Source organism: Loxodonta africana, chromosome 8 (assembly GCF_030014295.1).
Source record: "Loxodonta africana isolate mLoxAfr1 chromosome 8, mLoxAfr1.hap2, whole genome shotgun sequence".
Lineage (NCBI taxonomy): Eukaryota > Metazoa > Chordata > Mammalia > Proboscidea > Elephantidae > Loxodonta > Loxodonta africana.
Window position 1 is genome coordinate 127,516,676 of NC_087349.1, and position 22,773 is coordinate 127,539,448.

General features: G+C 41.1%; 1 protein-coding gene across 4 annotated transcripts in view; it reads right to left on the reverse strand.

Moving 5' to 3' along the window:
• The window catches only part of NRG3 (neuregulin 3), a 1,465,063-nt gene that overhangs the window by 324,033 nt on the left and 1,118,257 nt on the right, over positions 1-22,773 (reverse strand). For all 4 annotated transcript variants that reach the window (XM_064290319.1, XM_064290320.1, XM_064290318.1 and 1 more), the window contains exon 3: positions 15,731-15,804. In XM_064290319.1, coding sequence (XP_064146389.1) covers positions 15,731-15,804 — 74 coding nt within the window. The remainder of the gene's footprint in view (positions 1-15,730; positions 15,805-22,773) is intronic.

Below are 22,773 nucleotides of genomic sequence, written 5' to 3' on the forward strand. Positions count from 1 at the left end.
GCTGCTAACTACGAGGTCGGCAACTGGGATCCACTAGGCGCTCCTTGGAAATCGTACGGGGCAGTTCTACTACGTCCTATAGGGTCACTATGAGTCGGAAGACACTCGACGGCAATGGGTTTGGTTTCGTTTGGTGTATCAGGAACTAGGTTATTTTACCTTGGAATGTATTTCTTGGTGCAGTCATCCTACTCCAAACTACACTAATTACGCACCCATCTTTTCACCTATTTTAAGTTGAATTTTTAATCCTACCAGTAGCAATATACTTAATCAAAATATTCATTTCAACAAATGATGGAGAATGCCTTGCTCTTGACTCCTCGTGGAAAATAAAACAAAGGAATAAAAAAGATTCTTCTTGCAACAATTATTCCAAAACAGAAAATTCTCTATGTTATTTTGTCATTAAAATGTGAGTTCCTTGGTTTAATACAAAACATACAAATATGACAACAACAAAAAAACATTTTATTAACCGTTATGAGAACCCAGACCCAACCTAGAAAGAACGTGGAAAACTAAAGTCTAAAAAATTGACAGATCTGAATATAAATTCTTACAAGCCGAACGATTTTGGTGGGTTAACTTCTCTGAATCTTAGTTTCCTCAACTATAGAAGGAGTATAATAAAGGGAAGGTAATGAATGATGGAGCTCTGGTGGCCCGGTGGTTAAGAGCTCAATTGTTAACCAAAAGGTGGGCAATTCAAATCCACCAGGCATTCCTTGGAAACCATATCGGGCAGTTCTACCCTGTCCTATAGGGTCACTGTGAGTTGGAATCAATTTGACAGCAATGGGTTTGGGTTTTTTTTTTTTTTAAATGATTAACGGAGTATAAATAGAAGCCCAGCACAATGTTTTGCACACACTAAGTCTTCGTTCCATGAAAACCTCTCTTGGAATTTGAAATATGGCCCTAGGATTAAGAGAAAACTCATAATCCTCAATCTCCAATTACTGCCAACAATGTAGTCTATTTATATACTTCTCTGTATCATTTTCATAATCCATATTGGCAGGCTATTTACAATTTGTGTGTCCAATTTTTTAAAACTATATCAAAATTGAAAAGGTGATGGTTGTACCAAATCAGGAATAAAAGTAGTAGTAACTCAAATCATCCTATTTTATGTCAGTTACACGACAGTGAAATTGCTTTATTATCCTCTCTTAAAATAGCTCTCTCAAGCAGTGGAGGATGTGGGTGAGGTGCTTGGTACAGCACTGTGTTGGCCATTTCCCAGCATACCATAAAACACTATTAAAGCAAGCAGGTAGTTCTGCTTATTACCAAAACACACTAGCTCTTAGGCACAGTATGTAAATAAATGCATTGAGGAAAGTCTAGTTAATATCATTATGGTTTTTCCTATATTTGACACAAAAAGGTTATAACTATCTAGTGATGCACGTAATTTTACTATTTGGGATTATTGTTAAACCAAAGTGGACTTGGGGGGAAGAAGAAAAAGGCCACCAGTGGAAGGAACTGTGTAGTCTTGCATACCCACACTCCCTTGGGTGAAGGTCAATTAGGTCTTGTGGTTATGGATATCGGGGAAAGCTGCATCAGTGTGAGGACCCATGGTGGTGAGGTTGTTAAGTGCTGGGCTGCTAACCGAAAGGTCAGTGGTTTGAACCCACTAGCCACCCGGAGAAAGATGTAGAAGCCCGCTTCTGTGGGTGCCATCAATTTGGTTCTGACTCAGAGCCTCCTATGCACAAGAGAAGAAAACACTACCCAGCCCTGCACCATTCTCGCAATCATTGCTAGGCTTGAGCAGATTGTTGCAGCCCTTGAAAACTTTATGGGGAACTTATATTCTGTCCTATAGGATTGTTATGAGTCAGAATCAACTCATAGACAACGAATTTGTTTATCTTTGTTTTTGCATCAATGTATACATCAAGAGAAAGGGTGCCATTCTTATGCATATGTAGCAAGTCAAACATAACACATATAGAAATAGACTCTATTAAGGACTGAACCTACTCAGACTTCAAACAACTTATCTGAGAAGTAAGAACACCACTGTTGTTAGGTGCTGTCAAGTTGGTTCCCACTCATAGCGATCCTGTGTACAACAGAACAAAGCCCTACAGATCCTGGTCTATCCTCACAATCATTGCTATGTTTGAGCCAATTGTTGCTTCCACTGTGTTAACCCACTTAGTTGAGTGTCTTCTTCTTTTTTTTCTGACCCTCAACTTTACCAAGCATGATGTCCTTCTCAGGGACTGGTCCCTCCTGATAATATGTCTAAAGTAAAAAGTACATGAGATAAAATCTCACCATCCTTGATTCTAAGGAACATTCTGGTTGTACTTCTTCCAGGATAGATTGGTTCTTTCTGGCAGTCTATGGTATATTCAGTATTCTTTGACAACACTTTAATTCAAAGGTGTCAGTTCTTCTTTGGCCTTCCTTATTCACTGTCCAGCTTTCACATGCAGATGAGGCTATTGAAAATACCATGGCCTGGGTCAGGCACACCTTAGTCCTTAAAGCTACATCTTTGCTTTTTACCACTTTAAAGAGGCCCAGTCCAATACATCTGTTGATTTCTTGACTGCTGTGTCCATGAGCATTGACTGTGGATCCAAGAAAAATGAAATTTTTGACACCAGTCTTTTCTCCATTTATAGTGTTGCTTATTGGTCCACTTGTGAGGATTTTTGTTTTCTTTACCTTGAGGTGTAGTCCATAATGAAGGCTGTAGTCTTTCATCTTCGTAAGAAAGTACCTCACATTCTCTTCACTTTCAGCAAGCAAGGTTGTGTCACCTGCATTTCCCAGGTTGTTAATGAGTCTTCCTCCAATCCTGATGCCCCCTTCTTCATATAGTCCAGCTTCTCAAATTATCTGCTCAGCAAACAGATTGAATAAGCATGGTGAAATAATATAACACTGACACACAAATTTTCTGATTTTAAACCACACAATATCCCTTCGTTTTGTTCAAAGGACTGCCTATTGATGTATGTACAGGTTCTGCATGAGCACAATAAGTGTTCTGAAATTCCCATTCCTCGAAATGTTATTCATAATTTGTTATAATCCATACAGTCAAATGCCTTTGCATAGTCAATAAAGCACAGGTAAACATTCTTCTGGTATTCTCTGCTTTCAGTCTAGATCCATCTGACAACAGCAGTGATATCCCTTGTTCTACACTCTCTTCCGAATCCAGGTTGAATTTCTGGCACTCCCTGTCAATATACTGTCGTAACCGTTTTTGAATTATCTTCAGCAAAATTTTACTTGTGTGTGATATTAATTACATCATTTGATAATTTCCACATTCTGTCGAATCGACTTTCTTCAAATGAGCACAAATATGGCGCTCTTCCAGTTGGTTGACCAGAAAGCTGTCTTCCAAATCTCTTGGCATAGACGGCTGAATGCTTCCAGCATTGCAGCCATTTGTTGAAACATCTTAATTGGTATTCCGTCAATCCTGGGAACCTTGTTTTTCACCAAAGCCTTCGGTATAGTTTGGACTTTTTCGTTCAACACCACTGGCTCTTGATCATATTCTACCTCCTGAAATGATTGAAAGTCTACCAATTCTTTTTGGTACAGTGACTCTGTGCTATTCCTTCCACCTTCTTTTTTATTTTTCTATGCAGAACAGTTTATTAGTCATGTACATACAGCCAAGAGGGATTGCACTCAGGTCCAAGTGAAACAGCGAGCTGCGGGAGGCAGGCTCTGTAACATCAAAAGTGCATGTTCCCCATTTCCCACAGGAGGATGTGATCACAGGGTATTGGGAAAGGCACTTCAAAAGGCTCCACTCCAATTCCAATTCATCAGCTCCACTCTTGACAAACTTCTAAGTGTCCTCCCTCATCTTCCTTAACTCCTCTTTACTCTCTGGTTCTGAGTTTCCCTCACATAAGTTATAAACTTTTTTGGTGTATATGCTCGAGACCAACTTTTATGACGCCCTCTGGGTTTGGGGCCCATTTATACAATTCATCTTCATGAAATGCATGAACAGCTCCACTTTCCCCAGCCAGTATGGCCAGTTGCTCCAAAGGTCCAGACATTAGAGATAATGCACAGTGCCAAGAAAAGCCACCTCCTCAGGCTGGGGCAAACGCAAACTCTTCAGAATGACAGCACCTTCTCCTGCCTGCATGACCAGCCCCTGCGAGAACACAGATCTTCCACTGGAGATTTGCAGGGAGTGCCAGGTGAGCCCTACAATTTCCCCTCACATCTTCTTTTGATGTTTCTGCATTGTTCAATATAGCATCCTTAAATATTGCAACTCGAGGCTTGAACTTCTTTTCAGTTTTTTTTTTCCGTCTTGCGAAAGCTGAGCCTGTTCGCCCCTAAGAAACCTACTAATTTCCCTCAAATTGGAGAAGGTGGGAGTGAGAGCAGACAGATGGAGTGGAACCTTTGCACCCTCTTTGCTGGCCTCCTTTTTGAACTGGTAGTCCATGCCTACTTTACTCCTATGTTACACCAACTCCAGGTAGAGATGCTCTGTTAGGCAGATGGTAAAATCACTGGTAGGGTTCACACCCCCAGGAGCCGTTTTGTGGTCAAGAGTGGAGGCCTCGCAGCAGCAACCTCCTGATTACAAAATGAGCATAGAATCTCCCTCCAGGGTGTGCTCATGGAACCATGTTGGAACTTATCCCACCCACCCAGCTTTGAAGTTTGCAACTGGCTGGTTTGCAATAACACCAAACTGTTTTTTTCTCTCCCCCATCTGTACCCAGAAGTTCCTACAGGCACTTGTATACTACCTGTCAGAAGACACCTACATTCTCAATACCGCAAAAGAGTATGAAAAGTCACAGAGAAAAATAAGAAAGTTCAAAGGGAGCAGATCAGAATGAAGACTCCATAATTATGTCTCTATGGAAAAGAGGTACTGCCAACTTTTGAAACAGTCTCTTAATTTTTTATATTTTTAAACTGCCTAACCTACGGGATTCAAATCCCAGCCTTACTACTTACTAAAAGTGTAACCTTGGGCAAATCATTTTACTTCTCTTTGTCTCAGTTTCTTCATCACTAAAATGGAGGTTTTAATGATATTTACCTCACAGGACTTGGTGAGGATTATCTGTAAAGGACTTAGCACAGTGCCTGGCACATGGTAAGCATGAAGTGCTTGTTGTTATTCTTGTCACTATTTTAATGATTATTAAATTAATAAATATATATTTATAGAAAATTGGAAGAATACAGAAAACTATTGACTAGAAAAAATATTTGTAATCCTCCCACATTTTGCAATGCAGTACCTTTAAGTTATTTTTAAAGTACATATACAAAAAACTGAAACCAAACCCATTGTCATGAAGACAATTCCAACTCATAGCGACCCTATAGGACAGAGCAGAACTGCCCCACAGGGTTTCCAAGGATCAGCTGGTAGATTGGAATTGCCAATCTTTTGGTTAGCAGGCATAGCTCCTAACCACTAGGCCATGAGTGCTTTTTAAATCATATATATTCAGCGTAAACATGTATTTTGTCATTTTAGTTTCGTACTCAGGATGCTCATATAGTCTTGCGTCTCATTTTTTTGTCCCATTTGTAATTATTCATAGCTCTGACTTTCGCTCTCAAAACCAAAAAAAGCCAAACCAAACCCTTTGCTGTCTAGTCGATTCTGACTCAAGCGACCCTATAGGACAGTGTAGAACTGCCCCATAGAATTTCCAGGGAGCAGCTGGTGGATTCGAACTGCGAACCTCTTGGTTAGCAGCTGTAGCATGTAGCTCTTAACCACTATGCCACCAGAGGTTTCTTTTTTCTTTTTTAGTGTTTGTTTTTTCACTCTCAAAGTATTCCCAAAAATATGTGTTGCAAATCCTAACCTGTGGTTACATACCATTTGAGAATGGGTTTTCTTTGTTATGTTAATAAGTCAGTAAATAATGTAGCCAAAAAAAAAAAAAAAAAACCAGTGCCGTCAATGTAGAACATGTCTTAAATCAGTTTTTTGAGATACAAAATCAGATTAAGTAAACAGCAAAAGAGAAGAGATGGTGGAAGATAAAATACCATGTCACAGCAGATCTCCAAGAAATGAGGAAACAGAAGGTAAAGAGAGACTAGGGCCTTCCCCCGGAGCCAACACGGAGAAACCCTTCCTCTGGAGTACATACCCTGAGTTTAGACTTCTAGCCAACTACACTGTGAGAGAATACATTTCTGTTTGTTAAAGCTATCCACTTGGGATATTTCTGTTATAGCAGCACTAGATAACTAAGACTTCATTGAAACCTATTTAATCAATTAAACCAATATCTTTAAAAGAAAAAGAAAAATATGATGAAATAACACTATCAAAAGTAAAATACATTACAAATGTCTTTAAATTAAATACCGTTATGCTGTTGTCTCTGTCTACAGGATAAAACCAGACCCATTGCCATCAAGCAAATTCCATCTCATAGTAGAGCTGCCACATAGGGTTTCCAAGGAGTGGCTGGAGAATTTGAACTGCTGACTTTTTGGTTAACAGCTGAGCTCTTAACTATTGTGACACCAGGGCTCTACCTACAGGATAGAAAGCCCACAAACAGCACTACATATGCCTAAGTATGGAGAATATGATTGAGATATTTTTCTAAATCAATAAGGAAATGTCACACTATTCAATAAATGGTATTAGAAGAATTATTTAATTCTTTTTTAAAAATATGATGTTAAATTCAAACTATTGTTGTTGTTAGGTGCTGTCAAGTCGGTTCCGACTCCTAGTGACCATATATGCACAACAGAACAAACCACTGCCTGGTCCTGTGCCATTCTCACAATTGTTGCTACGCTTGAGCCCATTGTTGCAACGATGGTGTCAATCTATCTCATTGAGGGTCTTCCTCTTTTTCGCTGATCTTCTCTTTTACCAAGCATGATGTCAGGAGGAACTGATCCCTCCTGATAATATGTCCAAAGCCTGCGAGATGTAGTCTCACCATCCTTGCTTCTAAGGAGCATTCTGGCTGCGCTTCTTCCAAAACAGACTTGTTAGTTCTTTTCAAACTACGCACATAAATTTCATAGAGATTAATACTATGTATAAGTATGCAAAAAAAAAAAAATGTATAAGTGTGCATGTGTATGATAAATAATAATGATTATACATATAATGAATTTAATAGGAAAATTAGTTAAATATGCATTTGATTTCATGGGGAAAAAAGACCAAGTATTAATGCTTATGACTTATTTTAAAAAATGATAGATTTGACAATAAAAAAAATATTCTGTATGTTTCAAAAAACTCCATAAATAATAAATCAAAGACCAACCTGGAAAAATTTCAACATATATGATAGAGAATAGTTTGTTATACTCAAAACAACAAGCTCTTGTAAATAAGACAACAATTAAAACATTTGAAAGTAAGCAAAATTAAAAATTCACAAAAGTAGAAATGAAAATGGCCAATAAACAAATGAAATAATTATTTAATATTGTTGGCAATCAAATAAATTAAAACATTGATTTAATTTCCCCATAAAGTTAACAATTAAAAAAAATATTTCCTAGTACTGATAAATGAAAAAGTGAAAGCAACTTTCTCATACTATGACAATGAAATTGAAAATTGATATAACCCTCCTGAAGGAAAAAGTTACCAAAATCTATCAACAGTCTAAAAATGCATCCTAAAGAAATAATCTAAAGGTATCTAAAGGTATAGAAACTTATATATAATGCTGTGATGGTTGATTTTATGTGTCACCTTGGCTAGACTATAGTTCCCAGTGGTTGGCCAACAGTAGTGTAGTTGCTTTTCCATAATGTGATGTAATCACTTTCCATAAAGCTATCTAATGTAATAAAATCTATTAATCAGTTGAAAGAGGTGTTTCTTTAGGGTGTGTTCTATCTTCACATTATAAGTAGGTATTTTGGCATACTTGCTCTCTCCAGTCTGAACTTTTAAAAATCTTTTTATTCATTTATTTACCTATGGCTCTTGGGACAAAAGTCTGCAAGAGTCTATAAAGCCTGCTGACTGACATATGGATTTTGGATTTACCAGACCCCACAATCTCATGAGCCAATCACTTGAAGTAAATCCATATTTACCTACTGATCTATCGATTTGTTGATCTATCTGTTCATCTATCTATCTGTCTATCTATCATCTATCATCTCTCTCTCTCTACCTACCTACCTATCTCTCTACCTACCTACCTACCTGTCTATCTACCACCTACCTACCTACAAAAATATCACTGGTTTTCTTTCTCTAGAGAACCCTAAGACAAATGCCAATCACTGACTTATGAAAAATTGGAAACACACTAAGTGCCCCACTATAGAAAATTAATTAAATAATTTATGTTATGTCATCATAATGTTATATTCTTTAAAGCTTAATTTAAAAGAAGATAAGATTACATAATGATATGGGAAAAGCCTTCTAATATATCAGGTGGAGAAATGACCCCCCATAGAGATATGCAACACGGTCGTGGGAAGGGAAATTCAATTAACAAACTAGACGAAGAGAAGTAGATTCACGAGGGCGCAAAGCATAAACCAGCCACTACTGCCTCCTGGTCTGTTAATCTATATTGAAGTGGGGGCGGGGGGTCCTTCCAAACTGGAATCTGGTTAGAATACTCAAGTCTTTTACATTATTCTTCTGTCCAGTAGCCACAAAAATAAAATTGTGCTTATCAGAATGAATTCATATGTAAACTATTAACTCCTTTCCCCATTTCCCTAACCTTCAACAAGAAGGAGTAACAGAATTATCAGTTTCTCACCATGCCTCTAAAAAAAAAAAAAAAAATAGGAATCATATTCTATCAGGTGTATCAGGGCTATGGAATTTGCATATATTTGATGTTAATATCTTCAAGTCTACTTTTTTAAGTGGTAGAAAACACCAAACTTAACAATAGTGCACACAAATGCACGCCATTTCTAGAACACTAAGAAAATAAAAATATTTACACAGAAGAATATAAAAGCTTTCCATGATCACATTCGTTCACAGATAACCATTAAAATTACTTTAGGGCAAATCATCCCAGTGTTTCTATACCTTTTGTGTGGAATATGTAGGCATCTCTTTCAAGCAGTACATTGAGAGCAGGGCTCATATGACTGGATGGAAGCACCACCATCCTTACTCCTTGGCTCTGCTCTGGCTCCCCAGCTTGCTAACTGTCACCCATCCCCTGGACCTGGCTTCTTGGAGGTCTCTCCATAAGGAAGATGATGGGATGGGGAGAGGTGGTTCTTGGGCAGATCTTACGACAGCTCCCAGAGCTCATTCATGTGGCCCACACATAGTGCACTAGATGACTAAGATACTGGATAACAGATAATGAGATGTGAGGCAAATCACCACATGCAGAATTTATAAAGGAAATAATCAAATCATTTAGAACCCTCCCATCACTCTTGATGTTTGTTGCTGCACCCTATGCCATTGAGTCGAATCCAACTCATAGTGACCCTATAGTTTGAAAATATAAAGGAAAGGAGAATTTTGGGTGACAGAGCCACGCTGTGTCCTGGAAGTCTGGGGGCAGAAGGAAGCACTGGATGGGCTGCAGTGCACTAGGTTAAGCAACTTGCTCAAGTCAAACTATTCATAAAATTTTGAATGAATGAGTGAATGAAAACTTATTTCAGTTGCTTGAGGCACTGTATCCTTTGGAATCTATAATTCAATTTAAATAAGGCTTTATTATGATAGGAAACCCTGGTGGTGTAGTGGTTAAGTGCTACGGCTACTAACCAAAGGGTCGGCAGATAGAATCTGCCAGGCACTCCTTGGAAACTCTATGGAGCAGTTCTACTCTGTCCTATAGGGTTGCTATGAGTCAGAATCGACTGGACGGCACTGGGTTTGGCTTTGGTTATTATGATAAACCTGTTGCCATCGAGTCAATTCCCACTCATTGTGACCCTGTAGAGTTTATGATAACATGCTTAATTATTATCGTTTGGACCCACAGCCTGTTGTATATTATAGGTGCTTAACCACCTGGGGGAATGAATGAATGAGTAGATATATTATCTCAGTCATGCATTTGACCATACTTCTGAATGGTTTGCATGGATAGTCTGACTCTATTTCTTCTTTTAAATAGGATGCCCAGGGGATCCTCCTACAGATTAAAAACTCAGGCTCAGTTGTATTGTGACTTGCCCAAGGCCACACTGTGAAATATAGGTGCTCACAGGACTGGAACCAAGACCCTTTGATTCCTAATTCAGAGTACCTTTTGGCATACCCTTCCATCTGATTGTTGACATGTTGAACACATGGTTCTATTTATCACACAAAATCGAGAAAGGCAAGATGCAGGCATGCAGAAGCCCTGTGGGAATACTCTTCAAGGACATCTTCTGTGTCTGCTTAGCAAAGGCCTGCCTGTGCTCCCGGAACCCATGATGCTTCTTCGAGGCCATTCTCAAATTTCTTTCTCCCTCAAGGTGCCAGGCATGGCAAGGGGGCTCTGCTCTGCCATGAGCTGAGCTATTTGGGCTCTGGGGATTCTGATTCAGTGGGGTACCTGGTACGCAAGGATTCGGTGGGCTATCTGGTACACAGGGAGGAGGCACTCTCAGGTCTGTGGAGTTGTCCCTGTCAACGGCTGGACATGCGGCCACTTCTCTTGGGCTGGAACCACAAGCTATGGTAGATTTATTTTTTTGGACTCAGGACCTGATTATTATGGAAAGTTGGGGGTCACAAGCCCAGTTTGGGTGATGAGAAGTTTAATTCCGTGTCTTTTCACTAACCTTCTTCTGAACCACAGCCAGGCCAGGCTCCTGGCATCAGGCATCTCTGAGCGAACCCTGAGGACAGAGGCTGGGTTGTAAGATTCAAAGGAATCAAACTGTGGATGGAATTCAGCACATCTGGGGTAGTGCTGGAAGTCATCCTCCATCCACACCTGCCTGACACTAGATGACTCAATAGGGTCTGTTGTTCAATCTGAGTCAAAGCTTGGGCTACAGACTCACCACCTGCCACCACAGCTGTGGGTGCTGGGCAGCAGGCGCTGATGTCACAGGAGGGCTGGTGGAAACAGCTGTGTTTGAGGAGGAAGACCCCTATGCATCTTCCCCACCCAGCCCAATTTTGATTCTCCCTGGATCCATTTTCTGGGCCCTTCTCAGGCTCCCGCTGGCCAGTGACGATTCCAGGCTCTTGGTGAGAACCCAGGTTGGCTTGTGCTCATACTCTTGCCTAGGTGAGAGGGCAGTCTCAGGGAAGCATCCACCCAATCTGTGGCTAGCTCAAGGCTCATAGAATCCATCCAGCTCTGTTCATGGGTGAGGATGGTGGCTGTCCTGGGCAGGTGTGTTGAGTCAGAGAAAACAGGATGGGGTTTCCTAGCCGATTTGGCACTGGTGGGGCCAAGGGCGGTTCTGAGGGCTAGCAGAGAGGAAGTGGGGTAGAGACGGGCCCTTTCAGGTATTGCGCTGCATTGGCTGTTCCTGGCTCCCCCACAGAAGGTCGCCCCCTAGGGCCTGACCTATGCCCCATCCTCATCCTCTCACTGGCTCCATCTGGACCCTGCTTTCCATCCAACCTTTGGCCTGAATGGGACTCACAGCACACTGAATCCACTTGCGACTAACCCAACTGTTCCTGCACTAGATATTTTTTCAAAAACTGACACCTAAGCATATTTTAAGTTTCTTTCTTGTGTGTCTGCCTGAGTGGAATTAACTACAAGTTTATTTGAAAAAAATAAATAAAAGGCTTTTTTGGGATAGCAGGTCTGAGATGCTGCCAGGGGCCAGGGTGCAAACACTAGTCACAGCAGCAGGGAGCCTCCTGCAGAGATGCTGTTGCCTTATTTCCTCAAATGCATGCAATTTGTGGTTTTATTTATTTTTTTTATAAAGTTTTATAAATATTCACAAAGGCATACATTTCTGATCAATGCTGCAGAGCCTTCGGGAGAACAAACCAGTGGACACTTCTAACTCCCTGCTTAAGGAGGCTTCCCTAAGTGGAAGCATGCATGGCAGGGGCGGGGGGCGGGTGGCAGAAAGGATGGGGAGGCAGCAGAGGTGGGGATAAGAGAGAATGAAAAGTAGAGGGACGGTGTTGGAAAGGCACTGATTTCCTGAGCACAGACTCATTTCAAAGATATCATAAGCAGCAAATTAAACAATCCTTCAGCAAGAATTTTGACAGAGAAATTTCATTAGGGATTTAAATCTCTGTGGAAGCTCAAGTTGCTGCATTAAGATATGAAAATTGTGCAAATGTTGCTCCTTAGCATAATGTTTTTTGCAGGTCATTGAGTTTCAGTCGATGAAATTTAGAGTGATGAGTGTCACACTGAAAGTTACTGGAGAAGGGAGGGTTACGAAGGCAGGAGGGAGCCAGCCCTGCAGTTGGGAGCTCAGGCCCGAGAGTCATCTGGGTGGAAGCAAAGCTCCAGTGCCAGCTAGCTGTGTGACCTTGAGCAGACTTATTTACCACCCCTGAGGTCTACTTTCCTTGTCTATAAGATGCGGGCAATTGCTAATGAAATCATCGAGGCAGAGCCCTTTGGCACATGCCTGGCACGTGTACTGTCTGAACACACGTGTGCATGACGGTGCTGATGAGTAAGGGAGGATTAACTTGTGTCTGGCACTAAGTCCTTGCCAGACTCTGTGACAGGTGCGTTTAAGGGTTACTATTGCCAGTGCTCAGACGTGAAACCTAAGGCCTGAGGGCCAAATAAATCTGCCGAGCTCACAAAAGGGGTAAATGTTGCCCTGGAACCTTCCCCGTGTTTATGGTTGTTTTTCCCCCTCACTAGTATTTGGGGCCACAGGGTCTTCATCCTGTTTTGCACACCTTGGTGCACAAGGAAGATTTCAGGGGCAGCATCATACCTTTGTATTCTCAGAGGAGTTCCTGGGTGGTACAAACAATTAACACATTCAGCTGCTAACCAAAGGTGGCAGTTCAAGTCCACCCAGAGGCACCTAGAAAGAAAGGCCTTGCAATCTATTTCAGAAAATTGAGCCATTGAAAACCCTATGGGTCACAGTTATACTCTGACTCACATGGGGTCACCCTGAGTCAGAATTGACACCATGTCAGCTGGTACTAGGTATCCCCAGAGTCTGGCCAATTAGATAGCCCCTGGTAGAATCCACCAGCTGCTCCTTGGAAACCTTATGGAGCAATTCTACTCTGTCCTGTAGGGTCACTATGAGTCAGAAGTTACTTGATGGCAATTTTTTTTTTTTTTTTTTGGTGTAGTTGCTCATAAATGAATGAATGCATGAATAATTGAATGAAAATGTCTTTTCCATTTACATTGTGCCTCAGGGTCTATTCCACTGGTTTATCAATGCTTATTTTGTTTTACTAGTTCAAGGCATTTTGACATTTTGGCTTACATAACGGTGTGCCATTTTATAAAAAACAGGAGACAAAATTCATAGAATTCCACAACCCAAATACTCAAAGTCCCCTTTTAACATTTTAATATATTTATTCTCCCCTTTTGGGCCAAAGGATATTCCTTTTGCAATATTAAATAAGAATAATATTTTGTCTTGCTTGTTCTTTTACTTAATCATTTCACCCAGCTATCATTCTGATGGCTATTTAATATTACATACTCTAGTTTCTAGTTTTTTTTACTAGATGTACTGTATGATATTTTACTTAAACATTATCTTGTGTTGGTTATGTAGAATGCAGTTATGATTTTAAAATTATAAAAATTGCTTCACTAAATATTTTTATACATATTAGACCTGTATTTTCAGTATTAGGGACTCATGGGTTTATTTTTCTCTGAAGAGCAAAACAGTTGTGGCAGGGCTCTTGCTCAGCTTTGACAGCAATGGACTATGGTATAGCTGGATGGAAAGGATTTGGGTTCCATAAAGACAGCCTATCCTACCCACTTTGTACCATGTTCACAGCCTTGCTCAGTACACTGTGCTTGATAGATATTTCATAGCTGTATGTGAAAAGAAGGAAGGGAGGGAGAGAAAAAGGAGAAAGGGAAGAAAATAAAGTAATGAAGAGATAAAAAAGGAAAGAAAGAAGAGAAGGACTAGAAGGAGGAAAGAAAAAAAAACAAAGAGGGATACTAGATACATCAGGCAAAGATGAAGAGAGAAAGAACAAACAAAGGAAAGAAGGAAGGAAGGAGAGAGAAAGAGAGAGGGAAGAAATAACGGAAGGAAGAGAGGAGGGAAGGAAAACTGATAAGCCCATTCTTCTATGTAAGCTACCTAATATTCCAAATGCATGTCTCTAACCACAACCACAGCTAGCCTTTCAGACTTGACAAGGGCCCTGAGGCGCAGGAGAAACAGATAGAATCCCTCCTGTAGAAACCCCCTGCCTGGGTCATCTCCAGGGAATAACACCTCACAACCCAGAGACCAGAGATGTCCTTGGCTGCGTTGGCCACTTGCTTTTCAACAAGAACTAAATTTGTAAAGAACACAGTAGTTAATCCCCTGACAAAATAAAACACTATTAAATTAAAAAAGGACAAGGCTTTCCTTTTTAAGAAATTTTGCATTTACCTGGGGAAATGTAGCTAGAAAGTCAGAGGAAAACAAAAACAAGTTTTGGAAGGATTTTGAAGGGTGGCTGAATATGTTCATTATGCCACAACACGCATATCCACTGGAAGACCAGGTAACTGCTGGTGGTAGTCAACTTCAAAAAAAATTTTGCTAAAGTTTGTGTTATGCATGGTTAATACTCGGAAAAGCATAACATGGCCTTTAGGATCTGGAAATGCATGTCATTATCCTCACTAAACTGCTGAATCAATAAAAATTCCCTTTCTGCAGCAGTGATTCAATGGTAGCAGCCACTGGAAGCAGAAAATGATTCACAGGTGAAAATTTCATATCTGAGCAAAACTGGACATATTAGTATAGTAACTTACTTTTACCATAGAGAAACAGAAATTAATAATAAACAGTATTTCTTAGTAACAAATTGCCTTCTTTCATAAATGGATAAAAAATAATTTTTCATTAGTACAGTAGTGACTGATATGCAAATAGTGTTGCTAAAATGGGTTTTTCAGGGTTTATTTGGAAACTATGTATGTAATTTTATATGCATATTTTCTTACTTCAGTCAGACAAAGGTAGGTAAGTTCAATATTATTATAAACTATAAACCAGAGGGGAAGAACCAATAAACCAAACCCAAGCCCACTGCCACCAAGTCCATTCCGACTCATAGCAACCCTATGGGACAGAGTAGAACTGCCCCACAGGGTTTCCAAGGCTATAAATCTTTACAGAAACAGACTGTCATATATTTCTCTCAAGGAGCAGCTGGTGGGTTACAACAACCTACCTTCTGGTTAGCAGCTGAGTGCTTAACCGCTGTGCCACCAGGGCTCGCTTGAAAAACAAATACTGTAATTTCAATAACTTTTTTTTGGTAAATAATTGGTTCTTTTATCCTTGTTTTCTTAGTGCAGGTGGGGTCACATGGCCTGAGAGCCCCAGAAGCAGGGCTTGCTGGTACCCTAGCCATCAGTAAGAAGGGAGCTGAATCTCAAGGCCAGGCCCCATGAAGAGAGACCTAGGACTGAGCTGGTTCTGAGCGAACTTTGAACACGAACGACTGGCCCAGCTTCCATCCTGGCCGACTTTCAGACACACACTGCGAAAATACAGCCTTCAGCTGCGATAACAACTGTGGCTCGGAGTAAGGGCTGCCTAGATGCTGTGTTAGAAGGAGGAAGAAGAAAAACGCTTGACCTACTTGGATCTGAAAGGATAGAATCTGTTTTCGGCAGAAATTGATCGCAACGGACTCCTTGGTAGCCTTCTTTGCACCTGAGAAAGAAGACAAACGACAAACATAGGTATGTGTTTCTGAAAGACTCGTTTCAAGTTCTCAACAATAAAATAGGCACCAGTTACGTCAGAGTGAGAGCAGCACATTTATGCTTTTGTGATACCACAGTGGGCCCTCGCTGTTTCTCATGTTGACAGACACACTCCGTATTTCTGATTTAAAAAAAAACACAGGTTTGTTTTTATAGCTTTACATGTTGTATCCAGCCAACACAGTGCATAACATTTTAACATGCCCCTCCGAGCAGTCTCCACAATGGGCATCCTAACATAGTTTCGAATCCAGTTGTATTTTTCTTAATACAATGCCCTGGTGTCTAAAAGGCTGCAAATGACCTTGCCTCATATTGCAACAGCTGTTTTCTAAAATATGCATTTTCCAAGGCAATTGATCAGTTACAGGTTTTTGACTACTATTAGGTTGTGCTTTATTAGGTCATCCCTTTGCTAATTTTACTTAGTTCTTCTTCAAGTCAGCATCGCTTAACAACCTGGCTAAAAACAACAGTGTTTTATCTGGCAAGATCTGAAAGGCATCTCTCTGTGTGCATGGTCTCTGTGCATTTTCTCTACATTGGCATTTTTCTCTCCTAATTTTTCTCTTTTATATTCAGCAAACATGCCCAAAGTGTCTGCTTTCTGCCAGCCATTGCAAGAGGCAACTTTCCTGAGGCAGGCACAACATGGAAGCCAGGCATCTGCCTGGAAGCGCTGGCAGTGAAGCATGGCCACTCTGCTCTGCCAGTCCCCTGTGGAGAATTCACAGTTTGCTCAGTCAGGGCTGGTTGGTGCCTCAGACAGCGGGGCTTATCAGCTGACGGCTCAAGGAACAAACACAGCCGAAGCCCCAGCTGCCTGCCTCTGGACAGCCTCTCTAAGGGGGAGGTGGCATTTAGTGGTCTGCTTGGCACTTAATCGGTCGTGCTCCAGTGAAGCAGGGAGTGTCCGTTGTTGCTGGAGGGATGAATCTGTCCTGCTTACAGAGGAGAAGATTCTGCTGTGGCTTAAACGTCAGATTTCAGGAACAATCCTCTGGTTGTTAGAGATCTATGAAATTGATAAAGGACAGTGGTGGGGCCGTGGGTCCTAGAATGTGCTTTGTTTTCTGAGTGTAATAAACTATTAGATAAGACCTATTGCCAACGCAGCAGCAACATTGCAAAGCATCCAGGCAATTTTCCCACCTTTCGTTGGGAGCCAAACTGGAATTCAGGTAATCAGGCTGTTCTCTCCAGCACCTTTTTAAGCCTGGTACTCCGCAGTACATTTGGCAATTCTCACAGATGGAGGACAAAGAGCTCTGAAAGATGGATACTTCAGAGACCCAGCAGCTATTGAAAGAATTTGTTTAAACAACCATATACTTTCATAACCTTTTTTAATTCATTATTTTTCACTTGAAATAAAGTAGGCATATCACTGCAAAAACCCAGGAAACACTTAGGAACCAAACATTTTTGATGAGGAATTAAATTCCTGTTTTCTGAAGAGCTGCCTCCTTGTTGGTGGTGTGCCTTAGGCAGAATTACCTCTACCATGTTTCACTGTTGTTACATGCCATCAACTCAGTCCCAACAGACTCATAGTGACCTTACGTGCAAAAGAATGAAATACTGCCGGATCCTGCACCATCCTTACAATCCTTGTTATGCTTGAGCCCATTGTTGCAGCCACTGTGTCAATCCATCTCACTGAGGGTCTTCCTCTCTTTCGCTGACCCTCTGCTTCACCAACCATGATGTCCTTCTTCAGGGACTGGCCTCTCCTGACAACATATCCACAGTATGTTTGCCTCACATGCATCGCTACCACAATGCTTTAATTTTCATGTTCTCACATGATGAGCTATGTCCTAGGCATGAGCTATGGAGTGCACTGACTTTTGGGCAGTATTTCTTTTGGGAGATTTTAAGGATGCTTTGCTCTTTGTATTTTTATTTAACATGGAAATGGTATCCTAGGGAGAGAGCTACATTTAAGGGATAGTATTTTTTTGGTTTTGTTTTGCTTTTTAAGGGTGCTTAGTTACTTTAAATGCATTATTTCATTTGAGTATGGAAAAGGAAATCAGGAAAGAATGTTTTAATTCTTTCCCATCATAAACTGATCTTCCACAAGTAGGATCCCACTTCAAGTGTTCAGGTCTCCTGGGGTATCAGCCAGTCGAGCCCCTTCATGCTGGTTTCACACCCATGTGCTGCAGTGGACGCACTGTGACAGTGTCACTGGACCCTGCCTGTGCTGCGAAGCCCATCAGAAGTCGGCTGTGCTATGGGTGCGAGCAAGCCCTGTGTCTTTGGTAAGGAGGCACAAGCCACTGCTAATTGGCATGGGATATGGGGTTCAAGAATGACAAATTAAAACATCCATTTAAAAATCAGTTATTTATCACCTTGATAAGCTCATACACACCCAAATGTGAAAACGAAATATTGCCAGCAGCTAATGCCAATGTGGTAGATTGAATTTTTGACAATATTAAAGACAATAAGCAAAACATGAAAAAAAGTTTTAAAATGTACATCTGTTGTACACACAGTGTTTGGCTAAGTGTCTGACACTATGATAAGCACATCTTTTGAGAAACACCATTAGATTGTGTGGTGAAATTCCTTCTTTTATGTGGTTGTTTGCCTTTGGGGGGAAAAAATCAAAACAGCTTGGGAGGTTTATCCCCTAAGCCCTGAGGAGTTGTTACAGTTGCCCTAATTCTTTTGGAGATGCTTGGTAATTTTGTGCAGGGAAGAAGCCAGTCCCCACTGACAGAAAATGTCAGTTATTATGCAAATAAGTGTAGCCCCTTGTGGTCCAGCAAGGGGATTAGTCAGTTTAGTCCAGCGAGGGAATTGTTCAGTTATTTGCCAATAGCAGCTGGAAAATCCACTCAATAAAATTGAACCACTTGCCTATATATAAGGAGCCAACCCAACAGAGATTGTCAGAGGCAAGGAGAGAAGACAGAAGAAGCAGAGAGAGAGAAAAAGAGAGAAAGCTGAGTGCCTACGGGAAGAAAATTTGCCAGTGGAAGTAAAGACGTTATAATACCAGTCCAGGGCTGTAACACCAAAGATGGCTACAGGCCCTGAGATAGAGAGCCCAGCAGTGTCCATGGCTGAAAGGTGGCGTGCAAGGCCAAGAGGAAGCCTGAACAACGGACAGGCAAGAAGAAATGTACAAGGCCAAGAAGGGGCACGTTCTGAGGGGTCACGCACAGGCAAGGGAGAGCTGAGAGCTGTCCTGCACTGAAGAAGGGAGGGATATGCTCTTCATTGTGGGGGAGACTTCCAGGCCTTGCCTGTGTGCTTCCTGACATTGGTCCTGAGTTAGCCTGTTAGTTCCAAGTTGATCCTGATCCCAAGTTGTAGCCTCCTACTTCCCTAATAAACCATATAACTGTAAGTACAGTTCATGAGTTTCGAGCAATGTTGCAGCAAATTACGGAACCCAACGGAGAGAGACGAGAGCCGAAGGGCAGGGAGTGGTCGACAGCAACCACAAGGGAGAAGGGCAGCAGCTTGGAGAAGTTGGAAACCTGGGTCAAGTTTAACCCCCGTCTCATAGGAACCAGCTTTGTGCTGATTCTTTTTAATGAAAGAATATGTTTAGATTGTGTTTCGTTTTTTGGGAGGTTTTGTTGGAAGTGAGAGTGTTTTTGTTTATTTTGTAATATTAAACTTTTTGAAAGACACAGGCATAAGAACAAGATAAATGCATATAATAGAAAAGTTTTTCTGTTTATCTTAATAAAGCATGACACATTAAAGACAATTTAAAAGTATGCACGCAATATTTAATGAATACATGTTTTAAAAAATGAGCATTTCTTTCCTTAAGCAGACTATTACATTTTTATTTTGCTATAACTCTGGACTGCTTTCAAACTGCTCAATCTATTCATAGTGTTTTTTCCCTCTCTGTTCCCTGAATTTCTTTACCATTAGAAGCCTTGTGTCCTATCAGTTATATTAAAAACTTCAATGCTCCCTGCTTGTTCGCAGGTAAGTTTGCTGGGAGCAAGCTCAGGACAGGAGGCACAGCCAGGGTTGACAGCAGTTGTGCAAAAAAAATGGGGGGATTATTACCAGCAGTGAAAACAACTGCAAAACTACTAAGTCTGCAAGCACTAAGAGATTCTGCCTTGAAAAAGAATTTGTCTCAAATTCTGTGTTTATCTACTCTGAGGTGGAGTTGTTGCCTCTGAGACCAGTGAGTTCATGATCATGTTGTCTGTTTTGTTTATTTCCAAATTAAAAAAAGGCAGCAGTAAAGGGCAACCCTACAGCTGGCAGGGCAGATTGAAAAGACAGCACTGGTGGGATGGCCCTAAATAAGAGAGACAGAGGCTGGGCTGTGGCAGTGAGGGACAGCTGGGACTACCCGGGCCTCACCTCTGTCTTCGTTGGCTGGTGTCAGGCCAGCCTTAACTCACCCATGCACAATGGGATGAAACGCTGCCTGGTTCTGCACCACCCCCTTGATCAGTTGCCAATCAGACCCCTGTGATCCACAGGGTCCTTACTGGCTGACTTTCAGCATGAGACCACCAGGGCTTTCTTCTTGGTCCATCTTAGTCTGGAAGCTGTGCTGAAACCTGTTCAGCATCATAGCAACCCGTAAGCCTTCACTGGCAGGCGGGTGATGGCTGCACACGAGAGGCATTGGCCAGGAATTGTACCCTGGACTCCAGCAGGGACGGCAAAATTCTACCCCTGAACCACCTTATATTAAGTCTCAGCAAAAGTCTCTCCTGGTGAGGCCTTGGGCTAAATCGCAAACCCGGGTCCTCCCTTTCTCCAAGAACAAGGCCAGCTGTCTTGTTTCAAAGGCAGACTTCACTTTTCCTCCTTCTTACATCTTTCTAGCTTTGTCCCTGCTACTATTCCTACCTGCCTCCCCTTGTCCAGCTGTACCTGAAATAATAAGTCTCCCCTTCCATCGAATTTTTCTCTCTCACATTGTCCCTGCTGAAAAGCCTAGAATGAATAGGAAGTTTTAAAAGACCATCCTTGAGGAAAAGAGATGAAGAGAAGACGACTGAGAAAGATGAGAAAACATAAAATGTATATTCTCCATCTGGAATTCAGTACTTTTTTATCTGGTGTGGGCAAGCAGAAGCAGAAAGTGTAAAACCAGGCCTGGATGTGGAGGAGCACCAGAAGAGACTTTCACAATGGGCAGGCCGTTTTCCGACGTGCCCACGGAAGTTAGCATCCTCCAACTAGCCAGGAGTGATGACTGTGGCCACAAGCCCAGGTTGCTCTTTCCAGACTATTGCCACTTCTTCTCCTACATCACACATATACCCATTTATTTCCTTTGATCTCGTTTTTAGAATACCACCTAAGTGAGAGCTAACAATGAATATTAGTAAAAGTTAAAGAACCCTCACTTGTAATCAACAGCCACTCTATACTTCCGGATTCCTCCTCAGTTTTACCCTCTTCTTTCTGTTACAAAAATAACACACAACAACAATAAAATGGTTCCATTGAGGAATTGCACTATTTTCTCATTGATTTTAATGCTTATCTATTGATTCTCTGTCATTTGCTTGTTAATGGAAGACATTATCATTGGTTCACTGCCTTCCTCTCCATTTCTACTATTGTGTTCATTTTCAGAGATATTATAAGCCCTGTAGATGACTCAGCTAACACCCAGTCTCTTAGCAACTAGTCTTCCTCATCTCCATATCATAATGACTAAGAGAGCTGGGCTAATTTTCTATTTCTCCACTTAGATTTGTGTGGATGTACTTTAGGCAAATTATTTAATATCTCTCTCCCTCAGTTTCATCGTAAGGAAAATAGAATTGCTATTAGGAAGAAGAAAAGAGAAAAAGCTCATGTAGTAATTATACACACGGTATTTGGGGCATTTTTATGCCTAGAGACCTTATACTTAGCATTTCTGCACAGGTGCATTTATAGAAAGAAATATGGAAAGGCCGTAAATATGGTCAAACATTTCCTTTAATCCATGTGGAGTGCCTGGTCTGTAGAAATACTGGAGGAGTTATAAGGACATGCTTCTTTCTGGTAGGGCTGATTCTAGATGAAAAATTTTAACTAGTAGAAATGAATTACTTTTACCAGGGAAATGGTGGCAGACAACCATACGGTTTGTTTCCTGACTCTACCAACTTACACTCATAGGAAAAAATGACAATTAATTTTTGGTGTTACAGTAACAGACATTTTGCCAGTGATATACAAAACGGTCGACGTAAAGGGGCCTATCAAACTGATTTGAACAAGGAACAATCCCTCCGGGCATTCTTCTCTATGTTCTGCCAATTCTCCTCAGCCTCAATGTCACTCCTTTCCTGGGAAAAACGGGAAGATGGTCAGGTCTTTACACTTTCTACTTCAGAGGCAGCTGGGGTGTCGTGGTTTGGAGTACTGCTGCTGGCATCCTAGACCTGTTACTTACTAACTAGAGGCTTAGCCTTCTGGGCCTCTGCTTGTTTCTTCTTCTGTAAAATGGACACAATAATGACACCCATCTGCTAGAGCTGTTATTAGGAATAATTTAAAAGCTATGTTTTAGAGAAGCTTAGTTTTTGATATTCTTTGAATTTTGAAACACCACCCCAAATTTTCCAGGGAGGAAACCAAGGTATGGAAAGATGAAGTATCTCGTCCCCAAATCACACGGCCCCTAGGTATTGGAACTCAATGCAAACTCAACTCAGGCTGACATTAAAGTCCTTGCTGTATCTGTGTCACCTTCTGCCATCCCTAATGGAAATTTAGTGGATACGTGAACCACTTATCTATATGCCCAGCTACCTTTACCAACAGTAGTATTTGAAAAGATGATCTAAATATCATGAATTGAAGCTATGATTTATTTTAAGAGGGAAGACCTAGATTTGTAAATTACCATCCCATGCAGAAGGCAAATCATAACACAGACACCAGTCCCTGATTTAAAGGCACATTCCCT